We start from the raw sequence: 27,433 nt of genomic DNA, 5'->3' as shown, positions 1-27,433 counted from the left end.
AGGAAGGAAGGAAGGAAGGAAGGAAGGAAGGAAGGAAGGAAGGAAGGAAGGAAGGAAGGAAGGAAGGAAGGAAGGAAAAAGGGAAGGTAAAGAGAGAGAAAGAGAAAGAGAAAGAGAGAAAGAATCATCAAGCCAGGCCGTAGAATAAAGCAGGTACACAGACATGTTTAAGAAAAGACTGAAAGGCTGTTGGGGAACATCAACAAGGAGAAGAATTTAGTATAGCTTTCAGCTGCAGTGGTTAAAGAAAAGCTTTCTGAACTAGGAAGATACAGCTCTGTGAAGGGTTATTGAAGCAATCCCCTTCACAGGAGGGGCTAGAGTCAAGGTCAAGCTGACGTGCTGGAATAGGCTGCACTTCTGGCATGTTCAAGCCCAAGATTGGAGCATGGGATCTTTGGAGTCCGGTAACCTTACTGTCCAACAGTTACACTTGCACAAAGTAAACAAGTCTATGTCCTTTTCCTCTCTGCAGTCAAAATTATTAATAGCTGAAGTGTTGAACTTCTTAGACCTGATGGAGTTCTGCCATGGATCTCTAACTTTGAATGCTAACATCTTCCATATAAAGTTGAAGGACAATAACCAGTGAAATTCATGGTCTTCTCTGCTGAAGCTGTGCAAATACTTAGGTCCATCACATTGCAGGGCAGTTGTACTTCTCAGATATTGTTTGCCAATATACATGGTATGAAATACAAGCTGTGACTCTTGTCCACCTATACATGCTTGTGCTTCTCCAGTGAAGTCCAGCATATGTTTAAATGGAGACAGAAATGACAGTTCTTAAAAAATAGTTTTTGGGAGTTTTTTTGAACTGCAGTGTTATTTGAAGACTCAATTACTCTTCTGTATTTATTCTCTGGGTATGGTTTTTGTAGATCTAAATGCACTGGAGAGACTGAGTGTTCTTTATCTTCTGCACAGTAATACTTTCAAAACGAACCAGCTTGCATTTGCACACACACAGACACATTAGCAGTCTTAGCTGACATTAGGATGTGAGAGCAGAGATCTCTCTTTCTTGTCTTTCTTTTATTGTATCCTATGTCATTTCCACTTACAACATCCAAAATAGACAGCTGGTTCTATGGCTCTTTAGTATACTTTGCAGGAAACAATCCTTGCATTCACATCTTTCCTTTCTGAGTTCCCTCAGTATTGATTTTCAAGCCAGTATCAAGACAACTAGAAATTTTTATGAACCTCAAACTGGTTTATTTTTTAATTTATTTTTAGAATTTGCCATGACATTCAAGTTGAAACATTTCTCTGGCTTTTTTCTTTACATAGATGACACATTTAATTTGTTCAAGATATTTTTTCCCTACAAAGATGAACTTGAAAGCTGAGCTTCTCCCTGTAAACTGTCAGTTTGTCAAAGTGGAAGGCTCCAAAAGTTTTCTGACTTGAGAAGAGTTTGAGAATAAAAAAAAGAGCATTGCTTGCATCATGCTATTCCATGTAGCACGTGACCTGAGGAAACCCTAGGGAAAAGCAATCGGTGATTATTTGAGATGCATTTGTTTCAGAAAGGGAAACAGGCCTTCAGAAGCATCTGGCCATCTGTGAATTCCTTTTGAACACAGGGGCACCACTTCTTGCAATGAGAATATTTCAGGTTTGTTTTGTGTTGTTTTTTTTTTAAAAAAAGAAACATATTTCTCAGCATTGCAGCAGGGCTGGGGACAATCTGCAGAGATGTGGTTAAGGAAGGATTCCTGGAAGAGGTATTTGTGCACAGGGATGACTAACAATACAAAATACACAAAGAGTCAAGGTATTTTACCATAAGGGTAGTGGAGATTATTTAAGACAGATACGTGCAAGCCAAGCTTTGCACATAAAGGCCTTTGGTCATTTAAACAAAGTGAAAACAGGCTGTAATCCCAGCAGAAAAGATGGCTGATACTGTAGTCATAACAGATCCACTATAAATGCACCTTTTGTCCAGCATGGCCCTCTGCCATTACATGTCACAAACCATCACAACGGTGCCTTATAGTCTTCCTTAACATGGCATCAAAAATGTCTTCCTGTGGAATTATGCCTCTGAATTTCTGTTGTTTTCATTCCTCAGGTCATCTTGACACCCAAAGCATTTTTCAGATGCCATGTAGCTGCATATAGGTAAGGATACACTATGTTAGGTGAAGTCAGACTTGTTCTCCAGAAAGAGTTTTTCCAAGATCTAGCTGTGTACAAATACTAGATACAAGCTGGGTTAGAAACTGCCCACCAGAGCACCACAGAGCAATAATACCACTGTTAGCAGATAAGAATAAACATGTTTGGTCTGTGGTTCACTGTAATAAAAACTACTGCTTCCTGCTCTGAGCCCAGTGCAGTGAAAGGGAACGTTTGCTTAAAATGTCACAGCCTTATTTTTAAAGGAGGTTTTGCAATCCAATATAGCAGGATTTTTATTTCAAGAAGCATCTGGATTTTATTAGATGCAAATACAGTTGGTAGAAGCCTGGAAGAGGAGAGAGATAAAAAAATGTTCTCTCTGGAATATTTTAAACCAGAAGCATTCATCATGCTCAGCATACCCTAATAATACAACATGGGGCTTTAGGGTGACTGTGCAGTTCACTGCAAGGCTATTGCTACTGCAGTGAGTTATTGTATTTATACTTCTATTGCCTCTGGCAACTTGCAAATGGTGACAGGTGAGAACTTTCCTTTCTTCTTTGCAGGATTCAGCAGTTTCTTGCAGCCTCACTTGGATTGCCTCACAGCAAGAAAGGCTGAAGACTAGTTTCTTGCCATTTCCAGGCAGTTATGGGCATTTGCTGAGCCTTTTTCCTACCAAAAAACCTTTCCTTTTGGGAAGTCATGACCCACATGTGATGCTTGAGATGCTATGCCAGTTGTTTGCTCTTCCAGCACCAGTTTAACAAGGTCATGTCTTCTAGTTCCCACCCAATGAACATTAGATAATTTGTTCATGGATACGGAATGTAGACAACATGAATATCCAGTAGACATATGTATGTAAATCTTAGTATGAATCTAAATTTAAAAGTTCCAGATCAAAACACCACGAAGCTATGCTTGAATTTTAAATTGAGTCTTCAGTTTTATAAATGAAGCCTCTTGCTTCAATGAGGCAAAAATAAAAATCAGTGGCTAGTAACTAGTGTGGCATTCAAACAGCAGAAAGTAGTACCTTCCCTGGAGATGAATCTCCTCTTTAAACATGTAACTCACTGGAATTATAAATACAAACAAGAACGTGCTTGACTACATGATCAGAGCCCATAATCACATATACCATGACATAATTTGCACCAGCAATGACATCAGCTGCATAGCAGGAGGGTTAGATGTTGATCAGCTGGTGCAGCTGGCTGTGTTCCCACACAGGAGCTAAAAAGGATCCTCAGAAATCTAGTGGGTAATTTTTATGGAGCAGGAGGTGCACAGGGCCACTTTCTCAGGGCTAGTCTACCTGCTTGTGGTCACTAGCCCAGGCAGAATGTTAGATCAAAAGGTCAAGAAAGCAGTGTGGGGACAATCACATTCACTACAGCAGCCTACAGCAGGGCAGGGCTAAATCTTTCTGTCTTGTACTTGGAAGCTTTTCACATCAGGGAAGTGTGGACTGGCAGCTTACAAAGCTCCTCCTTGCCATAAACCCTATGGTAGAAGAAAGGATAATCTATTATGGAAATCATGGCAGATAGCTTTTCTGACAGGTACTTTTCCCCTTTCCATACCTGTCATGGAGAGCAACGCAAACTTCAGCAACATATTGGCAGCACCCATGAGGGAAACCCTGAGGACCCCCTCCAGTCCAGAGGGACCCAGTTCTGTCAGCCAGCTTTCTACCCTGAGGGTCTCATTCACCTAATGCACCCCCACCACATCCAAGTGTGAACTCAACATTCTGACTCAATCCTGTCCCCAGTACAGATCATTTATCTGGAGAAAAAGATGAGTGTAGTTCACCATTTTATTTATGCTCACCATATTTATCTATGCCTGTCATTTAGGAGAGAATTGGACCTCACATGACTTCAAGAAGTAAGCAGTCGTAGAATCATAAAATCATAGAATGGCAGGGGTTGGAGGGGACCACTGGAGAGCTTGGAGTCCAAACCCCCTGCCAGAGCATCATCACCCCCAGCCGAGGGATGTTTTTAGTCTCCCTTTGCATTCATAAAAATAAATGGTGTGCATAGTGCTGGACACACTCTGAGCATGTTTTGGAAATTAAATTTATCTGCGTATGATTTCTGATTGAAAAGTGTTGCAATTTGGGAACTTTTTTCAAACGTGTGCCCCACTAGCCAGGTAGTGAAGTGTGCCCTGAGTGCACTGGCATATTCTTCCATCTCTAAAAAAATGCAGCAATGTATGTAGCAGTAATAAATAAGCAGGTGGCTGGACAAACTCAGTAGTACTGAAACCTGCTGTGTGGCACTCGAGGCCAACCACAAATGAATCATTTTAAGATTGTCTGGAGGATGGATTAAGCTCAGGCCATTTTTTATTTCCTCCAGCAGTTTGGATATAAGCAGCAGTGTTGGAAGGCACATTTTGTGTATCTGAGGGCTAGATCTAAAAAGCCATTCAGTACCACTCATAAAAGCCAGCTAAGAGCATAAGCACACCAATATTAACTCATGAGGTCTCACTGATTCATGGTAGAAGCCTACGCAGGCAGCAGCAGCTCTCCAGGGAGAGGACTTTGGCCAATATGTTTAAATCATGGGAGTGATTTTTACACATGCCAAAAGGATTAGGATGTTCAATTTTCATTATTAATCAGGAATTATCTTTGAAAACTTCTCCCCACGTTTCATTTCAATATGAAATAATCCGATGGGTTGCATCCTCCAGTGGGTTTATTTGTTTGTTTCTTTTAAAAAACTTCACTGCCTCCAGGAATAAACTCTTACTAAATGGGGTAGGAAGGACTTAACTGGGTTCTTAACCAATACAGCATTATGGGTTTTTTTACTTCCTGTTTTGTGTTGATTTTTAATTAACATTGACGTTTATATATAAAATAGTTGGTTTTCCAAAGGCCAACTGGAAACCCTCTTGTGGATTACCTCATCTAAGCACAGATTTTTTTTGGTGTGCATATTTGTAATTGTTTGAAGTTTTTCCAAACGTGTCTTAAAGTCACAGTAGAGTTTTCAAACACATTTATAAGAATGTAATAGGGTTATGAAACCTCAAAGAAAAAAAAGAACTTTACACGTTGATGGTGTTTAGACTTTGTGATAGACACTAGACATGAAAAGAATATTTAGGCCTGTATCCCATGAGGGCTGACACTTAAATTTGAGGATATAGCTGCACTCCATGGATTCAGAAATAGGTACATACAGTATATATGCTTTTGTGGGATTGCTCCAGCTAGCTCAAAAAATTGGTTTCACTTTATGGTTTTGATTTTGGTTTTTCGATAAAGAAGGCAGAATTTCTAATGATCTGAAAGCATCAATCCTTCCCTGAGAGGTTAGACAAAAATAAAAACATTAAGCAGGAATTAGGAAACCAAGACTGCTCCCAAAGAAACCAAGGTCAGAAGTGGTCTCATTTCAATGGAACAGAGTCTAGTAATAAAGTTTCAGCCTTCCTCTGAAATATTAGTCTGCCTTTACTTTTCTGCTCATGTGTCTGCCATAGCTCTCATCTCTCCAGCAGCTATGATCTGCTGCCAAGATTTGTTCTACTCTCCATGTAATTTATGACCCTGTCATGCAGCTTATTCATACACACTTTCCCAGTGGTGAGGCTGAGGACACCAATGTATTTAAATGCTGCTCACAGGAGTGGAGGGAGTGGGCTCCAGAGAGACAAAGCACATGCCTAAGCTTTATTCAGGTAGCAGGCAAAGTTAATCAAATTGTGGAATTACTGTAACAGCTAAAGCTGGATGCTTTAATTAGTCTTTCCAATGTCAGGATCTGAGCCTTTCAGGTACAAAAAGTCCCTCTCAGATCTCTAAGCTGTGAGCCAACAATAGCAATTAATTCAGTGCCTCTAGTCTAACACTGCTTCCCCCAGTTGACCTGCCTTCTCCTTGGCAATGTTTCTGCCAGACACTGGTGTGCTTACCGGAGCCCAGGGCCTAAATGACATGTCTGTAGCCTCAGGTACTAAGAAAACTAAATTGTCCTGCCTTTCAATGAGACTTAGGCTCACAGGGACCTGGCTTGTCAAACAAGCTTAGGTCTCAGATGCATAGGAGGGAGGTGTCCATATGTTGACAGGAGTCCCAGGCATTGCAGAGGTGCTAAAACACCACCTCAGAGCTCTACCACACAGTCACTTTACAACAACTTTGTTAAAATACTACTGATTTTCCCATCATCCTTAGAATGTTGTTGTCTTAAATATTTCTTTCCCATGCTCCATCTTCTATTAAAAAAAAAATAAAAAATACTATTAAAGGTATATTTCTCTCTTCCCCTTTTTATTTTCTCCCTCAAGATTTTCCATATAAGAAATGTTTCGGGCTGTTTTATGTGCCAGGGGAAAAAAAGAGTGATTTTCAGAAGGTACATTTCAGAAGAGGTTCCACAAAATACTCTCTAAAGACTGGAGACATACAGCCTCCTGTTTCCATGTCCCTCTGAAACAGAACCTGAAAAATGTGAGAAGGAAGAGTCAGTCAGGGAAGAAATGCCACATGTAGCACTAATTTTCAATATTACACATGGCATTTCTGATTATAAATTAATTGAAGAGACATACTGTCAAAAAACTTTAATTTAATGTGCATGTAATCTGCATTTTATACTAATGTACTCTACGGAAAATATGAATGCTGTTTCTGGAAAGTAAGCTCTGACCTCTTTCCACATTGCATGTAAGTCTGGAGAGTATAACCAAATCCAGAAGCAATGTATATCTCCAGATTCTGAAGCTTCTACCTGCCCCTATAAATCTTTCAGCTATGGAATGGACAGCAAGTGGGTTTATACTAATCTAGCCAGATTCATACCCCAACCTGATGATACATATGTAGGTAATGTTTGCTTTAATTTCTGCATGACTCAGCTAAGCAGAAATGTTCCTCCAATAAATATGCCTGGCTTGGGACACACTCAGTGAGTATCAACACCAGATGCATCATCAAGAGCTTTGGGATATTTGTTTTTAGCATATGACCACAAGATATGATGCATCTTTGCAAAACTTCCTACTTCACTTAAGAATTATGCTCAGCTTTTTTTGGTGTTGCCAGAAGCCACCCTGGACAACCTAATGAGAAGCTTTCCTTTCCAGACTGTGTCAAACTATTTAGGGTTTTCTTTCCTTTGAGACCTCCTTTTTTTCTCTGTTTCCACGTCTATGAAATGGAAATACTGATAGCTACCCAGTTTGGAAGGTCCTTATATCAACTTGCTAACAGGCCCAAATCCTGCTCCTTTTATGAAAAACATGAATTTCATTGCTCAGTTCAACAGGCTGGACTGCAACCACCTCACTGTAATCAGGTAAGGGATTTAGTTTGCCTAAGTTTAGTTTAGTTTCCCTGCCTGGCAACTGCTCCAAAGCCTTTACAGGAGAGGTGTAGAAAAGAAAGTGTAGGTTAAATCATGATGCCATCCCTTCCCCACACACCAGTCAAAGCTGCTTGCTGGTCTTGAGTGGAGAATTGTGCAAGAGAAGAGAGGTGTTTGAATCACCAGCTTTCCTGCAAAACACTTTGACACTGTAAATTGGTGTGTAAGTGCTCTAAAGTAGTGAAATGGATTTCTGGAACGTGGGCCCAGCTTCTTGTTCTGGGCAAACTGACTTTTTGCCTTTTGTGGCATCCCAGTGGAAAACCTCTTGCAGAGTATCTAGCTTAGCCAATCATACAGGCATTGGTGTCTAAGTATGATCAGTGATCAAACCTTCATTCACACGTAGCTTTGGAGTGATTGCATCAATATAGGTGGCAGAAAGAATTATGTAAAATAGCCCATGAAAACCGTATCTGTGTTTCTTGTTACTAAAGTAATTCATCATCTCAAGAATGAAGAACACTGCAAACTCCATAAACACTGTCAAAAGTGTAAAATAAGCACATGCTGACTGTTGGAAAGCATTGTTTCCAAATCTGTATGAGGTCAGGGATAGGTAGTTCAGCACAGGCTGCAAATGCCAACTGCAAACCAGCCCAAGCTGCCAAGCAACCCCAAAACCAGAACAAGGATTATAATAAAAAACATATGCAGGCTACTACCAGATCTGAGTGCCAGAAAAGACAAAAAGAAAAAAAAGGAAAAGGAAAAAAAAAAGTCCAGTCCAATATAATCAATACTTGAAAGTAAGGAATCAATTCAAAGGATTCAAATGACAGAGCAGAAGTGTTCTGATTTATTACAGAAGTCCTTTACCATGACGTCCAGCTTTCAACTAATCTAAGCACATCTAGATTTCAACATAAAGCCACACCAGAAACAGTTAAGTAGTGAGACATAGGACTGAGGTAGCTCAATTTCTCAGCCTGACTCTCCAGTTAGAGGTTTCCAACGGAAGTGACTTGGGAGGAAAAAAATCTTAGCAATACCTATGCCTATATAGGAGCAAAACTTCCACTTGCAAAGCTCCCTGGATAAGAATCATACCTGTAAGAGTCCCTGAATTCAGACTAATTATGAGTTGACTGATTGACGCAGAGTGAAACTCCAGCCCACTTTATTAAAATTTCTTGCTAGAAGTTAATCTTCCACAAAGGGCTTGAATAAGTTAGAAACTGCTCTTATACCTTATTCTGGGCCTCTGTCTGGGCTGGATTCCCACCCACAGAAGAGAAATAGTTGGGAAAGCCCCACAGAAGAAGTGACACTATTGCTGGGCCACAGAAACAACCGAGTTAGAACAAATACATCAGAAACCAAGGAATATCTTTCTGGGCAGGAGACCTGGACTACCAGAAAGCAGAAGATGGAAGAATAAGGGAAAGAAAGTGAGGATGAAGGCAAAGAGAAGACCCAAGTTCTTCCCCAGAAGCTGGGAAGTGTAAAAGGCAGCCAAAAAGAACTTCTGGGCAGGGCTGGAAAACAAGTGAAAGTGAGAGCTTTTCTCATCTCTGAGGGTGCAGCCAAAAGCTCAGCTTGCTGACAGTAAAAGAAAGAGGTGGAGAAAAGAAAAAAAAAAAAGAAAGAAAGAAGCAAACCCTTCAAAATTGGCAGAAAAGAGCTATCCACACTCCTTGGCTCCATGTAAGGCTGGGTGGAAGGGATAAGAAGGAACCAGGGGACAAACTGCAGCTTGGAGCCAAAATATTTTCCTTCTGGATGCTCCTGGCTCAGTTCAGCCCTTTGTGACTCTCAATTTCAACCCGTTACGCGCTCCCCATAATCATCATAATAAATAGCTGTTTGCTTGCTCAGTGCATTCAACTTCCTCACAGCAAGCCAAGCTCAACCCAGCACTAGCATTTATTTCTGGATTTTGATCAGACCTGCCTAAAACCAAACAGGATTCAATGCAATTTGCCATATTCACTGGGAGAGAGTGAAAGCACTGCACTCCAACACCAGGGTTTGTGGCCAAGTTCACCTCATGCTGTTGGTGGGGATATCACCATCATTTAACTTGCTTTAGTACTTTCAAGACTGCTGTGGAAAAAGGCAGGGTAAAAACTCTGTTTGTGGGTTCTGAGGGAGGTGCAAGCTCTGCTAAGAACACAACTAACTGTTGTCCTTCTATTAAAAGAAAAAAACCTCTCTATTACTCAAAAGCCAAATTACTGTTAGAAACTCATAACGACTAAATAAAAACAACCACTGGAATTAGGAAACTTCTCCTATCACCACAACTGGGTGAGACTTTGGCCCAAATACAAAAATTAAGAAGAAAATAACAATAATAAGAAACTGCACTTTTATAGCTGCCGTAACCTTCTTCCTTCTTTTGTCCATGCTTATTGTGTACAGGTTTGCACATAATTGCAGGCATTGCTAATTCTCCCTTGTTCATTATGGCTGGGGGGGAAAGGGGGGTTCTGGCTCCTCAGGGGTGTTTTGTCATCCCCCTGCTCAGCAATGCAAACCCCAGTGCTGCCCAGACTCTAGCAGAAGTCCTCTCCCTAGCAGATTTTGCCCCTGTAGCCCAATTCCCGTGCCTTTTGGAGCTTTTGCTCTGGGGAAAAGCTCTGCAAGATTCCTTTTCCTTCCATGTAAGGAGTACTGGGCTGCGAGCTGGAGGAAGGGAAGGCTTACTTGTTCCCAGCAGTGGCCCTTGGGACTGAAAGCAGGAAAGTAAGTGTCACAAGTAACCAGTCAGAAGGGGATTTCTTCTGAGCAGGGCAGACATCAACTGGGAAGGTGGAATGTCCCTCATTAAGACAAAATATTCTAACCCTGTCTAAAGTGACATCTTGCAAGAGCTGGCAACACCGTGCTTGTCCCAAGCCAGGTCCCACAGCCCTGTTCAATGGTTCTCATGACACATCCCAAAACATCAATTCAGACTTCCAGAGCTTCCCTGACAAGGTCCCAAAAGTGCTGCAGAAATTCCCCGACGGAGCGTCAGGCTGGGATTTCCAAAGGATTTAGGGCGACATGAAAAAGATTTGGCATCTGTGAAAATCTCAGCCAAACACATCAGAATGTGATGGAGAACAGGTTTTCAGCTCTTTCAAGCTGGTGTTGCCCTCACAAAAGCTTCTCCTGTGCACAAGGATACTTGCCTGCCAATTCACTGTCATGGATCTCATGAGAGTTTTTCATTTTTCTTGCAGTCCTGATACCAGGAGGCATCTCAGAAACTCAGTTTCCATGCTTCAATCACTTTGTATGTGTTGTAAACACTTCCTTAAAGAATCAGGAAAACAACCAACCAACCATCCAACCCGGAACAGCCAAAAGAGCCCCTCTACCTGGAAAAGAATGGAGATCTCTGCCCCCCTGCCCTCGAAAGCTGTTCCCCTGATTTTGCAGGGTCTGACTCACCCTGCGGGTGCTCAACACTTGGGGCAGACAGCACTGCAGACACAACTGCAAAACAAGAGCCGTGGCTACGAACCTCAACAGCTTGGTAGACCAAACTAAACAGCATAATCCATTTTTCTGTGTTGACAACACTGAACATTTCCTTAGGAAAGTCTGGGGAGGAGGGAGAGGAGAAGGGAATTTCCACTGAGAGTGCCAAGGATCTAATTAACGCCCTGTTAGGGACCACTTATACATGATGAAATTAATTCCTACAATGAGAGCCGGCATAACGTTCTGTACTGCTGAAGTTGCAGTTAATCTGCAGAGGAAATGAATTCCATCTAAAGAGCAATGTTCCAGGTTCCTGGACGAGATCCTCAGGAGTGAATGAAGCACTGTGCAGTAGAGAGCCTCAGCTGCCTTGAAATGAATTTTGCTGTGACCTAAGAAAAACCGCAGACTTCAAGTTGTGATGATTCAGAAATTTTCAGCTTGCAACAGGAATTCTTGCAAAATATTTGGGAACTGCAGGAAGTGTTTAATGGTCTCCCTATGTCAAGGGGAGGAATCCTGACCTCTGGTCTTTATGGTTCTTGTTCCTAGGAATGATTATTTTAGAAGGGGATGATTAAGCCTGTGTGGACTTTTTTCTAAGGTGGCTAAAAGAATAAAAAGTGACCTGCCTTGGTCCTTTTGGAACTGATTCATCTTCCCTCTTCACTATTGGAACTGGCAGGAGAATGGTTACAGGGACAGACTGTGCTTCCAGCCCTATGTGTAGCCCCCCACAAGTATTTGCAGTAAAGGAAATCAAGTTAACCCAGTGAAGAGGTTTATTTGCAGAGCAATACAATGGAACAACAGAAGGCAGCAGAACCTTATAAGGGTATGTGTCTTTTGTAACCAAGAGTCAAAAAGTTAGGATTTCAGTAGAAAAAAATGTTGAAAAGACCAAGAACATGAATCAGAGTACCCATGGCTAAAGCAGGGTTTAGGACATTATTAATCCTTATTCAGATGGAAAAAACATGGCAGGGTGGTTATAAATTCAAACTGATCTCATCCTAAGAAAGACTTCAGGTGAATCTTCCTTTCATTTCCTGTTAGCTCGAGGGATGGACTGACAGCAGGACAGACAAAGGAGTCACATCTGTTTCCCAAAATAAATAAGAGACATCCCAGAAAGTCTAACAGCATGCAATATAATAATTACTACATGTTTGTGTCATAATTACTGTCAGAGATTCCTTGAGAAGTGAAACCAGGCTGTTCTAATTGTGTTGAAATACGACTCTTAAGATTATTTCTGACTGCTAATAATTGATGACTGTGCAAGAAACTAATTTGAGCATAGTTTAAAATTATCGTTTTGTTTTGTGTGCTTCCAGTAATGTTTTCTTAAATCTTACATTTGTCCCTGTATTTGTGCAACTTGTGCTGTGGAAAGCATTAGGCACAGTCACACACTTGCTAACAGTGCATTTTCTCTTTAAATTGGCAGACTGAATTCAGTTTTCAGTTTTGTGAACCTGTCCTTGAAGACCTAAGTGGAACTGGATGTAAAGCAGACATAAATTAGTTAAATGTTGATCATTTAGTCTTCATGGGGAGCATATCCAGTATATGAACCTTTTAAATGCTATGTTAAAGCAGCCACTAAAAGCAACGTGCTGGAAATGGGGGTCACTAAAGGCAGTGTCCTTGAAATGGATCTAAAAGTCTTATTTCTTGGGAGCAGGGACTCTCCTCTAAGGGCTGAGACAGCTGGTAGATACTTTGTACCTACACCTACAGAGGTTTCACACTTCCAGGAGCACTCTTTGGCTATGTTTGCACAGCATCTAGCACCCATGGGTTCTTCCTCCACAGTGAAGGCTACTGGTTGCTTCCTCATGTTTGCTTATTCTACCATAGCCTGTTCCTCATAGATTACCTCTATTTAGCTCTTATATTTCAAGCAGAAAATTTTTATTTATCATAATCTTCCTGTACTAGAAGACTCCTCATTACCCTTTCCTGTTCCATGCCAGCTGAGGTTAATTAGCAGCTGGTAGCAGCAGCAGGACCTGGACACACACTTACTGGAAGGGTGTGCAGAAGCAAGCTCTGTGCAGAAGCAGCTACCCTGCACACTGTGTAAAAGAAATTGAAAATCTGACCAAGATCTATATGCAGTAACTGGAAAAATGACCTGCAATTGGCTCCTCATTGCACACACGTGTTTCCTAGAGGAAAACTCTTCTTTTCCACTGATTTCAACTCACTAATGCTTCCTTTGGAGCAGGCTAAGTAAAGTCCATCTGCAAATGGCCACGCAGCATAATTTTCTGACAATGTGCTTTTTACCTTGCTTTTATCAGAGAATTCCAGATAGGTTGTAAGCTGGAATTTGAGGATGACACTTCATAACTTAGGTCTCAGAAAAGCAGGGACACTTTCTGAAAGCAGGTTCTCATTTTAAGAAACCAAATATTTGCTGATTTATGATAATATGTCCTGCTTCAAGAGCTAGTGCTCTCCCTTGCTATGGCCACTTCAGTTCTGTGATCATTTTGAGGGATAATGTGTGTTCAGTAACTGGGGGTGGGGGGAAAGGCAGCACAGTAGATCTAAAAATAAAAATTAGAAAGGTTGGGAATTAGCTCACCACAGCTCACCTCAATTGCCAGGTCAGGTTTCAATTTCCAGTAAGTTTTCAGCAGGGAAGCTTGTGTTAATATATCTGTGGGTATTCCTCATACAGAGGAATAGAAATTTCTTTGAAAACAGACACCTGGCATCACAACTACGTGCTTTCCTGCAACAAAGCGTGTGCTGACTATGGAAACCATCTTCATCCCAAGTGAGATACTACTGCTTGCATTTCCATAAGGATAATACAACTGGTCTGCAGTAAGTGGAACTAGAGCTTGGTGCTTGATTTGCTGAAGAACTCCTTAGGGGAGACTTGTGGATGTTCAGCTTAAGATGTCTGGAAACACTGTAGGCTGCTTCACACCCACGTTTGTCTGAAGAGCTGCTTTAATAGATCAGCAACTAGAGCAGACTTTTAGGTTAATTATCCCTTTGCCAAGACAGAATATACTTGAAAGGCATGACAGTGGTTAGCAACATGACCTTCCTGTAAGATCTGAACATGAGTGCTGGCCCAGGCACTGTACCAGAATGGGGAACACTGTGCTTTCCTCACTAACAGCTTCTTGCTTGAGAGCCACAATCACTGTCCATACTCTCTGCTTTGCAGTATTTCTTCAAACTAGGGAAAAAAAGAGACCCCAAAGCAGCAGAGATGGCTGTGGGAAGAAGACAGGGGAGAGAGGATGACAAAAAAATTGAATACAGCCTAGTTATATTAGATCATCACGCTGAAGATTTCATAGATGTAAAGGGGTCCAAAGCTTAGCATTTCTTTTTTTACACTTTTCTTCTGTTCTCAGAATTGTTTTTGGGGCAGCAAGAAATAAAAGTGAGAAAAAGTGGCCATTAAACTGATTTATGAACAGACTGTACCCACACAGCTGATTGCAAGGCGTTTCGTTTAGACTTAGGTGGGGCAGAAAAGCACAGTTTCCCACACGAGGTGTGAAAAGATATATATTTTTTTTTAACCTTGAGCCACCAGCAGCAGCTAAAAGCATCACTTCGGGCTTCCTATTTTCAAACCTGCATGCCACGCCTCACCTTCCCCACCGCGCAGAACATTACTCCTCCTGGACGCGGAGCCGGGCGTCAGCTCACAGGCAACATTCCTCAAAGCAGGAAGAAAAGTTTGTCTCTCCCTCCCTAAAAAGAAAATCCCCAAACTAAACGACAAACCACCCCGTTTTTGCTAAGCCAGACGTCCCACAAAATGGCTCGACCGCCTTCCTAGGAGCACGGCCCGGCTCCCCCGCGCTGCCCATCCCTGCCAGCTCTCGGTTCGGCCCGGCTCGCTTCGGACCGAGCTCGGCGCTTTCTGGCGGGGCGGTGGCGACCCCCGCCCGGCCCCCGGCGGCACCGAGACCCAATGGGCGGCGGGGCGGCGGCTGCTGCCCCCCACCCCCCTCCTCCACCTCCTCCTTCCCCGCCTCGCCCGACCTATATCTGTCCCGGGCGGCGCTACCGTCCCGTCCGTCGGGCTGGCTGCGAGCGGCTCGCATCTCCGTGCCGTGCCGTGCCGTGCCAGGATGCCGGGCCGCAGCGTGTGGCGGCTGGGGCTGCTGCTCGCCCTCAGCCTGGGGGCTGCAGCGGCGGAGGCTGGGGGCGGCAAGAGCCGGCGGCAGGCGCAGACCACCTCCGTACCCCAGGGCACCCCCGCGCAGAGCAAGCGTGAGTACCGCGCCGGGAGGGAGGGGGGCTTCCCCCGCGGGGGGCTCTGCCCGGCACACCAAACCCCCCCCCCCCCACCTCCTCCCCGGAGCGCGGGACCCCCCGGGTGGCTTTTTGTCTCCCCCCCCCCGGTTCGGTATCGCGGCCCTTCGCTGCCCGCCGGGCTCGGCGGGACCCGCACACGTGTTGCGGGCTCGGTTTGTCTGCTTGTGCCCCTTTCCCTCCCCGCCTCAACTCCAAACTTCTCTTTCTCTTTCCCCGCTGCCTCCCCCCCCCAGAGACCTGTTTTGACAATGGAAGGTACTACCAGATAAACCAGCAGTGGGAGCGCATTTACCTGGGCAACACGCTGGTCTGTACCTGCTACGGTGGAAGCCGAGGGTTTAACTGCGAGAGCAAGCCTGAACGTAAGTCGGTGGTCTTTTTTTGGCTGCATCAGGACCCCAAAATGGCTTTTGATGCCGAGCAAGCTGAGCCTTGTACCGAGTTACAACTGGCAGGCTGGGTTTTCAGCTGAAGTGCAGTACTTAGGGTCACTAACGGACCTGCATTCAGTTACATTGAAGATCTGGTTTGGGATTTTAAGAAATGCTTTTCATTAGCAGTGGGCCTGCCACCAGAACCCTGAGCCAAACATCACTCATCCCTCTGGAGGATTGGATCTAAACATTAATTTTGGAGCCAACCTCTTCTTTCTAATGAACTGAACTGACTCCTGGACTCGCACGGGGAAGTTCAAAATCTGGAGTCACTTTTGCAGCTCTAGCTCTGCTGCTTTTTTGATTGCTTCACCCCAACTTTTTCATAGCTGGGCAGTGTCGTCAGCTTGTTTAAAAATATTTCAACTTACAGCTTTCCACAGCTCCTCAGCCGTGCTGTGAGCTTTCTGCAATTGAGTGTAAAATGAGATTGTTTAGTCTTCTGCAGAAAAAGTTTAGGTCGAAAAAAGATCTCTGGATGCAGCATCTGCTGGAAGATGCGTCTCTCTGGGATAGATGCAGTGTAGTTTAGCTTATCAGATGCGACCTGCCTGTGTGTGTTGGTCTGAAGCCACTGGTTTGTTGTAACTCCTTTATGTTGCTCTGGGGATAGAAGGGGAGAAAAACTGGTTCCTGGCTGAGAGTGTTCATGTAAGGCAGATGGGAGTGTCTCAGCACTCTGTTTTGCAAGGCTCGTGCGCTGCCTGCCTCATGGCTGGAGTATTTGAAGGAGTACTCAGACCCCTCACTCCTCCCCATGAAAGGGGGTTTGATCTTGCTTTCCTTCCCCTGCAGGGATTCCCAAGTTTTACAGTTTCCAAGTTCAACAGCAAGTTGCCCTTACGGGATGCTTAACTTCATCTGTCCAGAAGTGAAGTGGAGAAAGTTGCTCTGTTGCAGATCTCGGGTCTGGTGGCAGCACTGACATAACCATTCTGTGTAATCACTTACTCATGTGTGAGTGTCAGCAGTTCACGAGCAGTGCCGTCGATTTTGCTGGAATCTGGCGTTAATGCAGTCAAATTTTTTTTTTTGTCAGGTCAGAATGAGGAAAATTAGCATGACAAAGAACACAGCTTCTGGGGGATGTTTGCTCCCTCTTGTCTTCTTGTACTGTTGCACTTCAAACAGCTGGGATTGATCCTCTCAGGGTGCCATGCTCAACTTCTGGCTCACTCTGGGGGAGGGAAAGCAAGGTTATTAGCAACATGGGGTCTTTGAGGGGCTGGATTTCACCCCCCTTCCTCTCTGCTGTTCCATCTCAGGATGAAAGAGGAGACTGATGTGCGTTTTTCCCCTAGGAAAAAAAAACCAAAACAAAACAAAACATCTGTGTGAGGAGATGAGAAATGTGTGTTTCTTTTGATGTGTTACTGGCATGGTTACATGAAGTTGACTTTTCTCCCCTCGTAGCTGAAGAGACTTGCTTTGACAAATACACTGGATCCACTTACCGAGTAGGGGAGACTTATGAGCGCCCCAAGGACTCCATGATCTGGGACTGTACTTGCATTGGAGCTGGACGTGGGAGAATCAGCTGCACCATTGCCAGTATGTAACTAAGAGCCTATTACTAGAGTTATTGTTCCTTAGTGTCATGTTTTCCAGAGCAACTTACACAATATTCCCATTAGCTAGAGTTGGTTTAGTCCAAAGCCCGTTAAAATATTGGAATTGAAACTCCTTGCCCCGTGTAAATACATCTGCACAACCAAATTCCTCTTATTTAAGAAGTGCTATGTGTAGATACATAGGCCAAAAACTACTGTCAGTGTCCAGCCATACAAGTTAGCACATTTACTATATGGAAGAGTGTGTGTTACATCTTCATAGGCACATTTATAAAAGTAGTTTTTTTGACTGGAAAAAGAGTAAGGGTCTGCTCTGCAGCTGGTGAGTCAGAATAACACCATCAGCATTAATGGGACTACTCTAAATAAATAATAATAAATAAATCCCACCTGAGAGCCAGTCTGCCTGTCCTCCAAAATGTCATGCCAGCACTTGTCCCTGAGGGAGCTGGGATTTGTTATCCAGACACCAACTCAACGTATTTCTGCAACTCTTTTTTTCACCAGTCTGACCTGTAGTTTCCTCTTGTTCCTCCCTCTGTTCCCTTGGTCCTTTCTCCCTAGCTCTCCCTTTCATGTCTCTGCCTGGAAATCCTTTCCTTATTGAGTCACAGGATTGTTCACAATTTCCCTTCAGTTCATAATGTGACTTTCTGTGAGCACAGATGAAGATCACTGTGTCAGGACTTTTAGACTGAGATTTCAAAGTCCCTGAGGCTCCTTTTGAGAAAAGTCTTGTTCTTTAAAAGTATCCAGTTTCTTGTTTAAGACACACATGCTGATCCTAGCAGTATTGCCCCAGAGGACTCAGAAACCAGCCATCGTTTTAGCGTGGAAAAAATAATGCATTGAAGCTCACAAGTAGAGCTGAAGCCCTTCTGAATTTAATGGCGTTTTATTGGGCAGGGATGATAAGTGTTGTAAGAAAAGAAAGAGTAAGTAAGGAAATTGCAAACATAAGAGCAGTCTTATTTCCTCATCATCAGCCTGGTTTAGAGCTCAGTGGAGTGTCTCATTGACTGCAACTGGCTTTGAATCAATCTTCATAACTCTTAGACTCCCTGCTTTCATAAATAAGCCAATGAAACATTTCAGTGGCTCCTAATAAATTACCAGATACGTGTTTCTTCTCCTGGAAGAAGACCCTGTGTTTGCAAACTGTCCTTCACCTTGTTTCCCTCCCCGAGCCTGGGCCAAGCGGTGGGTTGGGACTGCCGCAGGGCAGTGGGGCACGGATGGGTTGGGAATCTGCCTTTCCAGGGAAGGGTTTTCCAACCCAAGAGGACCTGTGTCCCACTAGGAGTCACAACAGGCATCTCCTTACGCTCCACGTGCTGGCCTGGCCGCCGTGCCCCTCACGCGACGTGGAGCTGGTCACAGGGAAGCCCAAGTGGAATCGCCTCAGAACAAGATGGAGGCAAACCCTCCCTCACGAGCCCCGAGGGAGAAACGGCACCTCCTCAGCCCCTGATGTTCCCCTTTCACCAGCTAGGCTTCATTTGTCCTTTGAAACCTGGAGGGGGTTTGCTGAAAAGGGAGGAGGGGGGCCCCGGGGAGGGTCAGAAAACGGTGGGCGCTGACCCCGCTCCCCCTCACCACCTCGTTCGCCCTTGTCCCCACCCGGCTGTGTCCCCTCTCACCTCAGCTTCCCTCTCCCGCTGCAGATCGCTGCCACGAGGGGGGCCAGTCCTACAAGATCGGCGATACCTGGCGCCGGCCGCACGAGACCGGCGGCTACATGCTGGAGTGCGTCTGCCTGGGCAACGGGAAGGGCGAGTGGACCTGCAAGCCCGTGGGTGGGTGGCAGCTCCCTTCATCCCCACCCACCCCAAACAGCTTCTTCCTGGTATCCCCACCCCGGGTGGGATATCCCCGGGGCGGACTCTTAATCCCCTTTTCCCTTCTTCGCAGCGGAGCGATGCTACGACAACACGGCCGGGACGTCCTACGTGGTGGGTGAGACCTGGGAGAAGCCCTACCAGGGCTGGATGATGGTGGACTGCACCTGCCTGGGGGAGGGCAGCGGCCGCATCACCTGCACCTCCAGAAGTGAGTGCCCCCTTGCCTCTGCTCTCTTCTGTTTCACCTCGCTTCGCTTTTCAAATCTGTCCCGCACCAAAAAAGGGAAGATAATCCCCTTCCTCTGCTGTGGTAGCCTTAGAGGGATGGCAGTGTCTTGAAAAAGGGCGGGAAACGCAGCCCGCTGAGGTGAGAGGGGACCGTTGGTGAGCGGTGCTGGTGACAGGGGTGCTGGGTTAGTTTGGGGTTTTCACCTGATTTTAGACAGCGAGGGGTAAGAAACCTGCAGGGCCAGCTGCTGAGTCACCGCTCTGCTTCTCCCAGCAAGCTGGGGGAGCCGCTCGGTCTGCAAAATGGCTGAGAGTTTGTCCTGGTACCTCCGTTCCTGGTTTATTTAAGGAGCCTCCTGAGGGAGAACGAGGTGCTTTTAAACAGAAACAGTTACCTGCTCCAACAGCAGATTTAAAAAAAGTACTCTTATTTTTTCTGTTTGTGGCTGTTTAATACGTACGTTGGCTAAAGCAGGGTTCATTTTGTCTGCTTTACCATCTCATAGTTTCACCCACCATTTTGTCTTCAATGCTTTGCCAGCCCAGGTGACTTTTTTAGTTTTTACATCATGGAAGGGCATGACCACAAATACTCCATTTTATTTGTTTGCAAAGCTTTTAAAATTGAAAACCTCATTGGTTTATCAACCTTCTGTTCCAATTTTGTTACAAGCAAGCTCTGTTGTGCAGCTATCACGGTTTGTACCAGTTCCCTCAAGAAAATTTAGCTTTGTATGTTACACCTTTGTTATGCAAGTTCTGAGAAACTTCTGTAGCCTTTACATTGCCTCATATTCACTTGTCTCTGGGTGCACAGATGATGGCTTTCTGCTGATACAAACAGCAGACCTGTGAAAAACTAAAGCAGTAAGGTGGTTGGGATTAAAACGAAAGATCTGGAGAGACTTGGTCAAGAAATAAGCTATAAAAATCAAACCAGCCTTGACAATATGAAGTCGGTTAAAAACACATAGGGAAAAAACATTAACTGTCAAATAAGAATGAATAAAACAGAATGTGTTGTTTGTGAATTTTGGAGGAGTTATGATTGCTAATAAAAATTATTTGGCAGTATCTTTCCTCCCATAACTTGAGTTCTGCATTGTCTTATCGTAGGGCAAACTGCAATAAAAGGACTGGTTCATTTTTCATTTTGTCTTTCAAAAGTAATCAAACAGAGAAATTCAAATTTATGGGTGTAAAATGATAGCTGTGGCCCACAAAGTGGCATTATGCTTCAGTATGTGCTGCTGTCACATATCTTTTATGGCCAGCATTTTCCAGAATCACAGCTGATTTCCTGGGGAGCACTTCAACTTTTCACTGTCTGACTTGACAATCTGAGTGTCCATAAGGCAGGTTTTTTTCACATTTGCCAAATGACATTCACCAGTTTGCCACTCTTCTGGCAAATACTGAGGTTTTGGTAATTTTAATGAGTCATGTGTTTTCCACATGCATGTTCTGCTTTGTGTGCTCTTTCATTGGCAATCTGGCATGATGCATATGTCCTTCCACAGTTCTTGATAAATCCGTGTCCATTGATCCATGATTATATTTGAGCCACTGTATCAGGTTGCCCTTGAATGAGAAGGTAAAATGTTGTAATGTAAGAAGAACCAGTTAATCCATCTGGCATCCAGACAAAAGTAGTTTGTTATGCTGTTCTTTGAACCCATTTACTCAATTTATCAGGGGCTGTAGGTTATTAAAGACAACAGGGAGATGTAGAAAGGCTAATACTTCTGGTATGACATGAGCAGCTTGTATTGTCTTTACTGGAGCCTCAGTGCACACTTTTTTTTAGAAGAAATGGAATTTAACATATTGCCCTCAAACAGGTTTTAGTTTCTTCCAGCTTAAGTAGATCCCTGAGCTTGAACTGTGCTCTGTGTATAGTATGAAATGACCCAAATACAAAGACTTCTGCTTTAAAAAAATGTTTAAAAAGCACATTAAAAGAGGTTTAAGCTTTAGAGGTGTATTCTAGACAGAATGGGCTTAAAATAGCTTTAAAAGAAATTGGCAGGAATGTTTTCAATGTGCTTTTTCATGTCGATTTTGAATATAGCTTTCCATCTTCACAGTGGGAATGTTACGTTGCTAACTTGGATAATGGCTACCAAACTGAAGCTGCAGTTGTGGAAATAAATGTGAATTTTTCCCTTAGACTAAAGTATTGGAATTTTCAAATGTTCTCAGCCTGTGCAGTTCAATGCAGGCTTCAGTGCACATAGGGCTGGTCACAGTGGGCTGCAAAAATTGTGGTGGGCTCTCAGTAAAGACTTTGAACTATCAGCTCGTTTGATAGTGTTGGTGGTTCAGTACATTAAGTTGCATGGTGAAGCTATCCCATGCAGAAAGAGCTAACAGTTGTGTTTCCTACACAGATAGGTGCAATGACCATGACACCAAGACTTCCTACAGAATTGGAGATACCTGGAGCAAGAAGGATAACCGTGGAAACCTGCTTCAGTGCGTCTGTACTGGTAATGGCAGAGGTGAATGGAAATGTGAAAGACACACCTCCCTGCACACTACTAGCACTGGTAAGTGGGGTGTCAGCGTGTGTAAGGCAAGGACTGGCACATTTTGAATGGCTGGGACTTGGTGCTGAATTGTGCCATCCCAATTTAGGTATTTTAAGAGTCTTGTCAGGGAAGGACCGACGGCAAAGAGGGTCAGAGTTCAGGAGAAGCTCCTTGTTTGTGCCTATGTAGATAAGGTTAATTTATACCTTGTTTGGGGGCACAAATGGGGCTTCCATATACAGATGTGGTTGCCTGCACAATCACAGTGCAGTAAATCACATCTAGGGCTGTGCATGCACAGGAATTATCTACCAACTTTGTCTTGGAGGCACGGCAGTTCAAGTTAATATTTTAACTTTATGTATTTGCCTCAGGGTGACTTTCTTGAAATGTCCTTAATTTAAACTCCACTGAGCCCATCTGGTTTCTTTTGACAAGATAAATACACTTACTAATGGCTGAGCTTTAAAACCCAGAAATGTCGAGGAATGTATACAATGATATTTAATACATGTACATTAGATAGTTTGTAATTTCAACGTGAAATATTACCTGGCTTATGGGTAGCACATATTTTTTTACCAAAGGTTTGTTAAAACCGTCAGGTTCTAAATTCTTTTAAGGATGTAGGCTTCCTTCTGGTGAATGGAATGTAAAACTTCTCTGGTTTGCTGTAGTGTATCTACACTAAATTTTTCTTTGTAAATGACCTTTAACTGTTCGGTATCAGCAGCTTAACTTCTAACTCTCAGAAGGTCTAAACTTCAAAATGCTCAAAGTATCGAGGGTGCCAGTATTTTGTTTCCATTATTATTTCCCCTGTTTCAGCAGAGCTGAGTTTATGGAGATTGCTGTGGAAATCATTAGCAAAAATTTCCATAATGTAGACAACAAGGCTCTTTGTTTCTCAGTATTATTCCAAATGATAATGGGCCAAAAGATTTGATTCAAAGTTTAAAAATTCCAGAGTAAATTAATACATTTGTGGTTTATTTTTGGTTTTAAATGAAAAATTCAAGATTAATTCTTTTTTTGCCTTGTCTCCCTACTTGCTTGGTAATTTTAATTGTCTTTTCACTGATCTTGATTTTTCTGTTCTAATTTTCCTTCAGCTACAAAGTTCTTTAAAAAAGTAATTTCTAAACAATTCCTATGAAAAGCATTTGGTTCTTTTAATCCTTTCTGAAGCCACTCTACAGGGGTGGAAACCAGGGGCTATCATTAGTAGAAGGGGGCTTTATTTTAACATTGAAGTTTGCTAAATGGAGTAATTGTGTCTAGGGAGGCTGGCTGCGCCTCCTGCCTGATGGAGTTCCTTAGGTTTTGTTGTCTCAGCATTCTGTTCTTTAGCTTGGCATGTGATGTCTCCCTCCTCTCCCACATTCTGCTGCAGGATCTGGCTCTCCCAGCTTCACAAATGTGCAGACTGCCTTGTACCAGCCCCAGCCCCAGCAGCCCCAGCCTCAGCCCTACGGCCAGTGCATAACTGACAACGGGGTGGTGTACTCCGTGGGTATGCAGTGGCTCAAGACACAGGGCAGTCAGCAGATGCTTTGTACCTGCCTGGGCAACGGAGTCAGCTGCCAGGAAATAGGTATGAGTTTGTGTTTAGTGCCTGTTCAGTCCAGTGAGGTCCTTGGGACTGCTCTGTGGTTTCATTTCAATGTATAATCCTTTTTGTGTATGTATCGGAAATGTCACCTTAAGAAGACGTGCTGGTGGAAGGTGCAAGGGGTGAAGAAATAGTTGTTTTGGTTATTTGAAGCCTGATTCTGTAAGGCAGAAACATTTCCCAGGGAGTTATATATAACCTGATGAGGGAAAGCAGAGCCTTTGGGGAGCAGCATTAATAACTTCATTCAAATCAAGCTTCAGTAATGTATGTTTGGAAAAGAATGTAGAAGAATGACACAGCTGTGGAGCTAAGTCATCTGTTGGTGTGTATTGGCCCAAGTCCATGGCAGTCAGTCTGGGTTTGCAGCAGCCAGTGACTTGGCCTAGAGGGACCATTGCTATTTTAGAGCCCTAAGATTTGGAGATTGCTTTAAGGCAGGGCCTAATGCTGTGATTTGCTTCTTCTAAAGCTGTGACCCAAACATACGGTGGTAATTCTGATGGAGAACCCTGTGTTCTGCCTTTCACCTATGACGGAAGGACTTTCTACTCCTGCACCACTGAAGGCCGCACAGATGGGCATCTCTGGTGCAGCACCACTTCCAACTTTGAGCAGGACAGGAGATACTCCTTCTGTACTGAGCAGAATGGTAAGTTCTCAGAGGATCTTCACATGCTTGGGAGCCTCATGCACGGACGGAGGAAGGACCAGAGAGCATAGGGACAGGCTGCCTGAGCAGTTCTGGTAGTCTGGGGCAACTCCAGGCATGCCTCAGCAGCAAGGCAGTCCTGTGAATGGGAGGGCTGCCTGGTGTTAGGGCACTTTTGTCCCATTAGCATCTTTGGAGGGTGCTCAGGATGAGATGGTTGTAGCCTTTGAGTCCTGTTCTCTCTCTTCCGAGCTGACCTCAGAACGAGAGTACCTTGTCAGGACAGAGCTTTGACCCAGAGGATAGGATCACACAGTCATAGAATCGTTGTGGTTGGAAGATACTTAGACTTTGCCTTTGCTTGGCAGAGTTGCTAGAGCAATGACCATATTAGGCTGGGAAGAAGAGGATATCCATGGAGTACAGTTTGTGCAGTCCTCAGGCACTCCCTCCGTCCTGTCTATCTAGCCAGGTTGCCATATATAGCAGTAATTTTAGTGTGATTTGTGGTCACTGATCAAGAGCTGGTGCGTGACTAATGCAGTAGCATTGCCTCTTGTCTGTGGATGGTCAGTGTTCCCTTCACAGCACAGATCTACCTGTGTGATTGCACTTCCTGGAAAGCCCATCAGACATCCATGGAACAGTATCCAGGCAGCTTCTCTGGGATCTGACCTTGGAGAGCACATTCCCACATGAAAGTCCTGCTTCTTAAACTCTTGCTAGATATTATTTTTTTTCTCTAATGTATTTCAGTTGTTTTTTTCTGATAAAAGTAAAGTCTTTCTCTGCAGGACGTGCTTTCTTTAAAAAACCAACCCAAACAAACAAAAAAAACCCCACAGTGTCCCTGTCCACATACGCATTTTTGTTTTGGTGAGACTTCTTGTATTACACTGTGGGGAGTGAGAAATACTGATAGAGAAAAACTGCAACATTCTCAGTTATTTATAAAGCAGGGTTGCTCAAGAGGTGAGCAGTTCAGGTAGATTAAAGCCCTTTTTCCACTGCTGCTTGCAAAACATTAAGTTTCCACCTGCAGAGAGATTTTGGCCTGTTCTGTTGTACATAATGGAATTGTAACTCCTTCCCAAGGGCTGAGGATTTACTTTAGATTTACTTTAAGGCAAAGGGCACGACTGGGTAACAGTCTCAGTGAGATAATACAGGTTTGCTGAGAGCTGTGAGTTTATTTGGTTCCCTGGGCCTTGGCACAAAGGGTCTGCAAAGCTACTTCCTAAACACAGTAAGCCTTGGTTTTCCCTATTCCACAGGAATTCCCATGGCTGGCTCTGCAACTCCTTCCAAAGCAATGAACTGAATTGACCTTACACAAAGTTTATGTTTCCAGATCTGAATTAATTAAAGCCAAGGAAAGAGGCCCATGGATAATAAAGAGGGTACTCATGGGAAAAAATAGTCCTAGGGGTTTGTTTTCCATGCGCTTCCAGAGAGGGTACAGGCTTCATTTGCATCTGTTTTCTTTTCACTTCTGCACAGTTTTGGTCCAGACACGTGGTGGCAATTCCAATGGTGCTCTGTGCCACTTTCCCTTCCTGTACAACAACCGCAACTACACTGACTGTACTTCTGAGGGAAGGAGGGACAACATGAAGTGGTGTGGGACCACTGAGAACTACGACGCTGACCAGAAATTTGGTTTCTGCCCTATGGCTGGTAAGGCTGAGAACCATAAAAGCACTATGGAATACCTGTAAGTAGATCTTTGAGAAGGAAAGTAAAGAGCTGTCAGTTGGTCAGTTATTGATGACTTCCAGTGAGCTGCATCCCAGCCTAAAATGCTTTAAGGCATTTCTGAAGTTTTGTTTTGTCCTTCTTTCCCTGCTGATTAACCTCTAGCAGAAACTTAGGCTGTGCCAGAAGAAGGCAATTTTCCTTACTCTTTTGCTACAAGCCAGTGGAAGGCATGTTTCCCAGCTGATGCAAACAGGTGATGCAGGTCTGTTAGAGAGCACTGGGCTGTAGTGCTTTGTAGCAAGTGAGGGTTTTATCTTGCATCTAGCAAAGCTTTTTCCTCGTGGCATATGCCTTCCTCTTTTTAGGAGTAAATCTGTACTTGTAAAAATGGCAGTAATGTCAAAATCAATGTTGTGGTTCATTCCTACAAGCCATGCCCATCTCCGTGATGTCATGAGGGGACATGTGGGAGGGAGTGTGACTGCCAGTTCTTCTATGAAAGGCCTTTGGTAACTAATGGCAATCCAAGTCTTTAAAGAGCTTATGGAACACTATGGCTATATTCATATAAAGGCATGTATGTAGCCAGGACTGATTCTTTCACACAGTACCACTGGAACACTGTACAGAAACTATTTCTAGTAGCTTTCAAATGAAAATGAATGAAGCCCTACAGGGAATCTGCACTTGGAGAATGTCATCACCTCACCCAGCAAAAATGCTCTTCGAAATTCAGTGGGTTCCTAAAGGTTTCTTGTTAGGATGCAGCAACCACTACACAGTGTGCAGGGACACTGGGAATGTTCTAAGCCCTCAAGACTGTGTTAATTCTAGCCACATAAAGTGTCTTCTTGCTTTCTTCTCAACCAGCCCATGAAGAAATCTGCACAACCAACGATGGTGTCATGTACCGTGTTGGAGACCAGTGGGATAAACAACATGACATGGGCCATATGATGAGATGCACTTGTGTAGGAAATGGCCGTGGAGAATGGACTTGCATTGCCTATTCCCAGCTCAGAGGTACTGATTTTCATGTTGATGTCACCACTTTAGTCTGAGTGTTTGTGGGGTGAGAGAAACTGGTTTTCTTTCCCATCGTTTTGAGTTTGACCTCAGGCTCAAGAATGTGTGTTACCAAACTTTTCTTTGGAGTAGAAAGGGTATCAGAGGGACTACATTAAATTCCTGTCATGTCTACATGCTGGAAAAGTACTGTTTAAGCCTTTGCTGGCTAGCAAGCAGGGGAAAAACCTGATGAGCTTAATCAGGAGGTATCCCTGTGTCCTTTTGTCTGCATTTAGAATCAGAACCACTCTGAGTTTACAGAGAGCTCAGCCAAGGCACCTCCCCCTCTCAAGAGCAGACAAAACTCCAGACTAGTCTGAAGTTTAAATGCAGAGCAGTCCTGTTCTATTGTTCTGCAGTGAAATTTTCAATTCCTCTGTGCTGGATTAGTCCTTTACTGGCTAACCTATATGAAAAATTGGCAGGACAGCACTGAGCTTACTCTTATTTATTTACTTATTTATATGAGTGGTCCAAGTGGAGAAGTGCTTAAGCAATTCCAAAAAAAAAAAAGAAGACTTAAAAGCACAGACATTCTATCATCCTACAG

General features: G+C 43.7%; 1 protein-coding gene across 6 annotated transcripts in view; it reads left to right on the top strand.

The window, feature by feature from the left end:
- The first annotated feature begins 14,997 nt into the window (after nt 1-14,997).
- Nucleotides 14,998-27,433, top strand: part of FN1 (fibronectin 1) — a 53,872-nt gene continuing 41,436 nt past the window's right edge. For all 6 annotated transcript variants that reach the window (XM_051622701.1, XM_051622704.1, XM_051622703.1 and 3 more), the window contains exons 1-10: nt 14,998-15,203; nt 15,482-15,610; nt 17,096-17,233; nt 18,918-19,049; nt 19,165-19,302; nt 21,713-21,871; nt 23,247-23,447; nt 23,938-24,117; nt 25,618-25,794; nt 26,686-26,838. In XM_051622701.1, coding sequence (XP_051478661.1) covers nt 15,062-15,203; nt 15,482-15,610; nt 17,096-17,233; nt 18,918-19,049; nt 19,165-19,302; nt 21,713-21,871; nt 23,247-23,447; nt 23,938-24,117; nt 25,618-25,794; nt 26,686-26,838 — 1,549 coding nt within the window. In that variant the 5' untranslated portion in view covers nt 14,998-15,061. The remainder of the gene's footprint in view (nt 15,204-15,481; nt 15,611-17,095; nt 17,234-18,917; nt 19,050-19,164; nt 19,303-21,712; nt 21,872-23,246; nt 23,448-23,937; nt 24,118-25,617; nt 25,795-26,685; nt 26,839-27,433) is intronic.

This window comes from Apus apus, chromosome 6 (assembly GCF_020740795.1).
Source record: "Apus apus isolate bApuApu2 chromosome 6, bApuApu2.pri.cur, whole genome shotgun sequence".
In the NCBI taxonomy this organism is placed as follows: Eukaryota; Metazoa; Chordata; class Aves; order Apodiformes; family Apodidae; genus Apus; species Apus apus.
The sequence above is the reverse complement of the archived record's forward strand: the minus strand, read 5'-3'. Positions and strand labels throughout refer to the sequence as shown.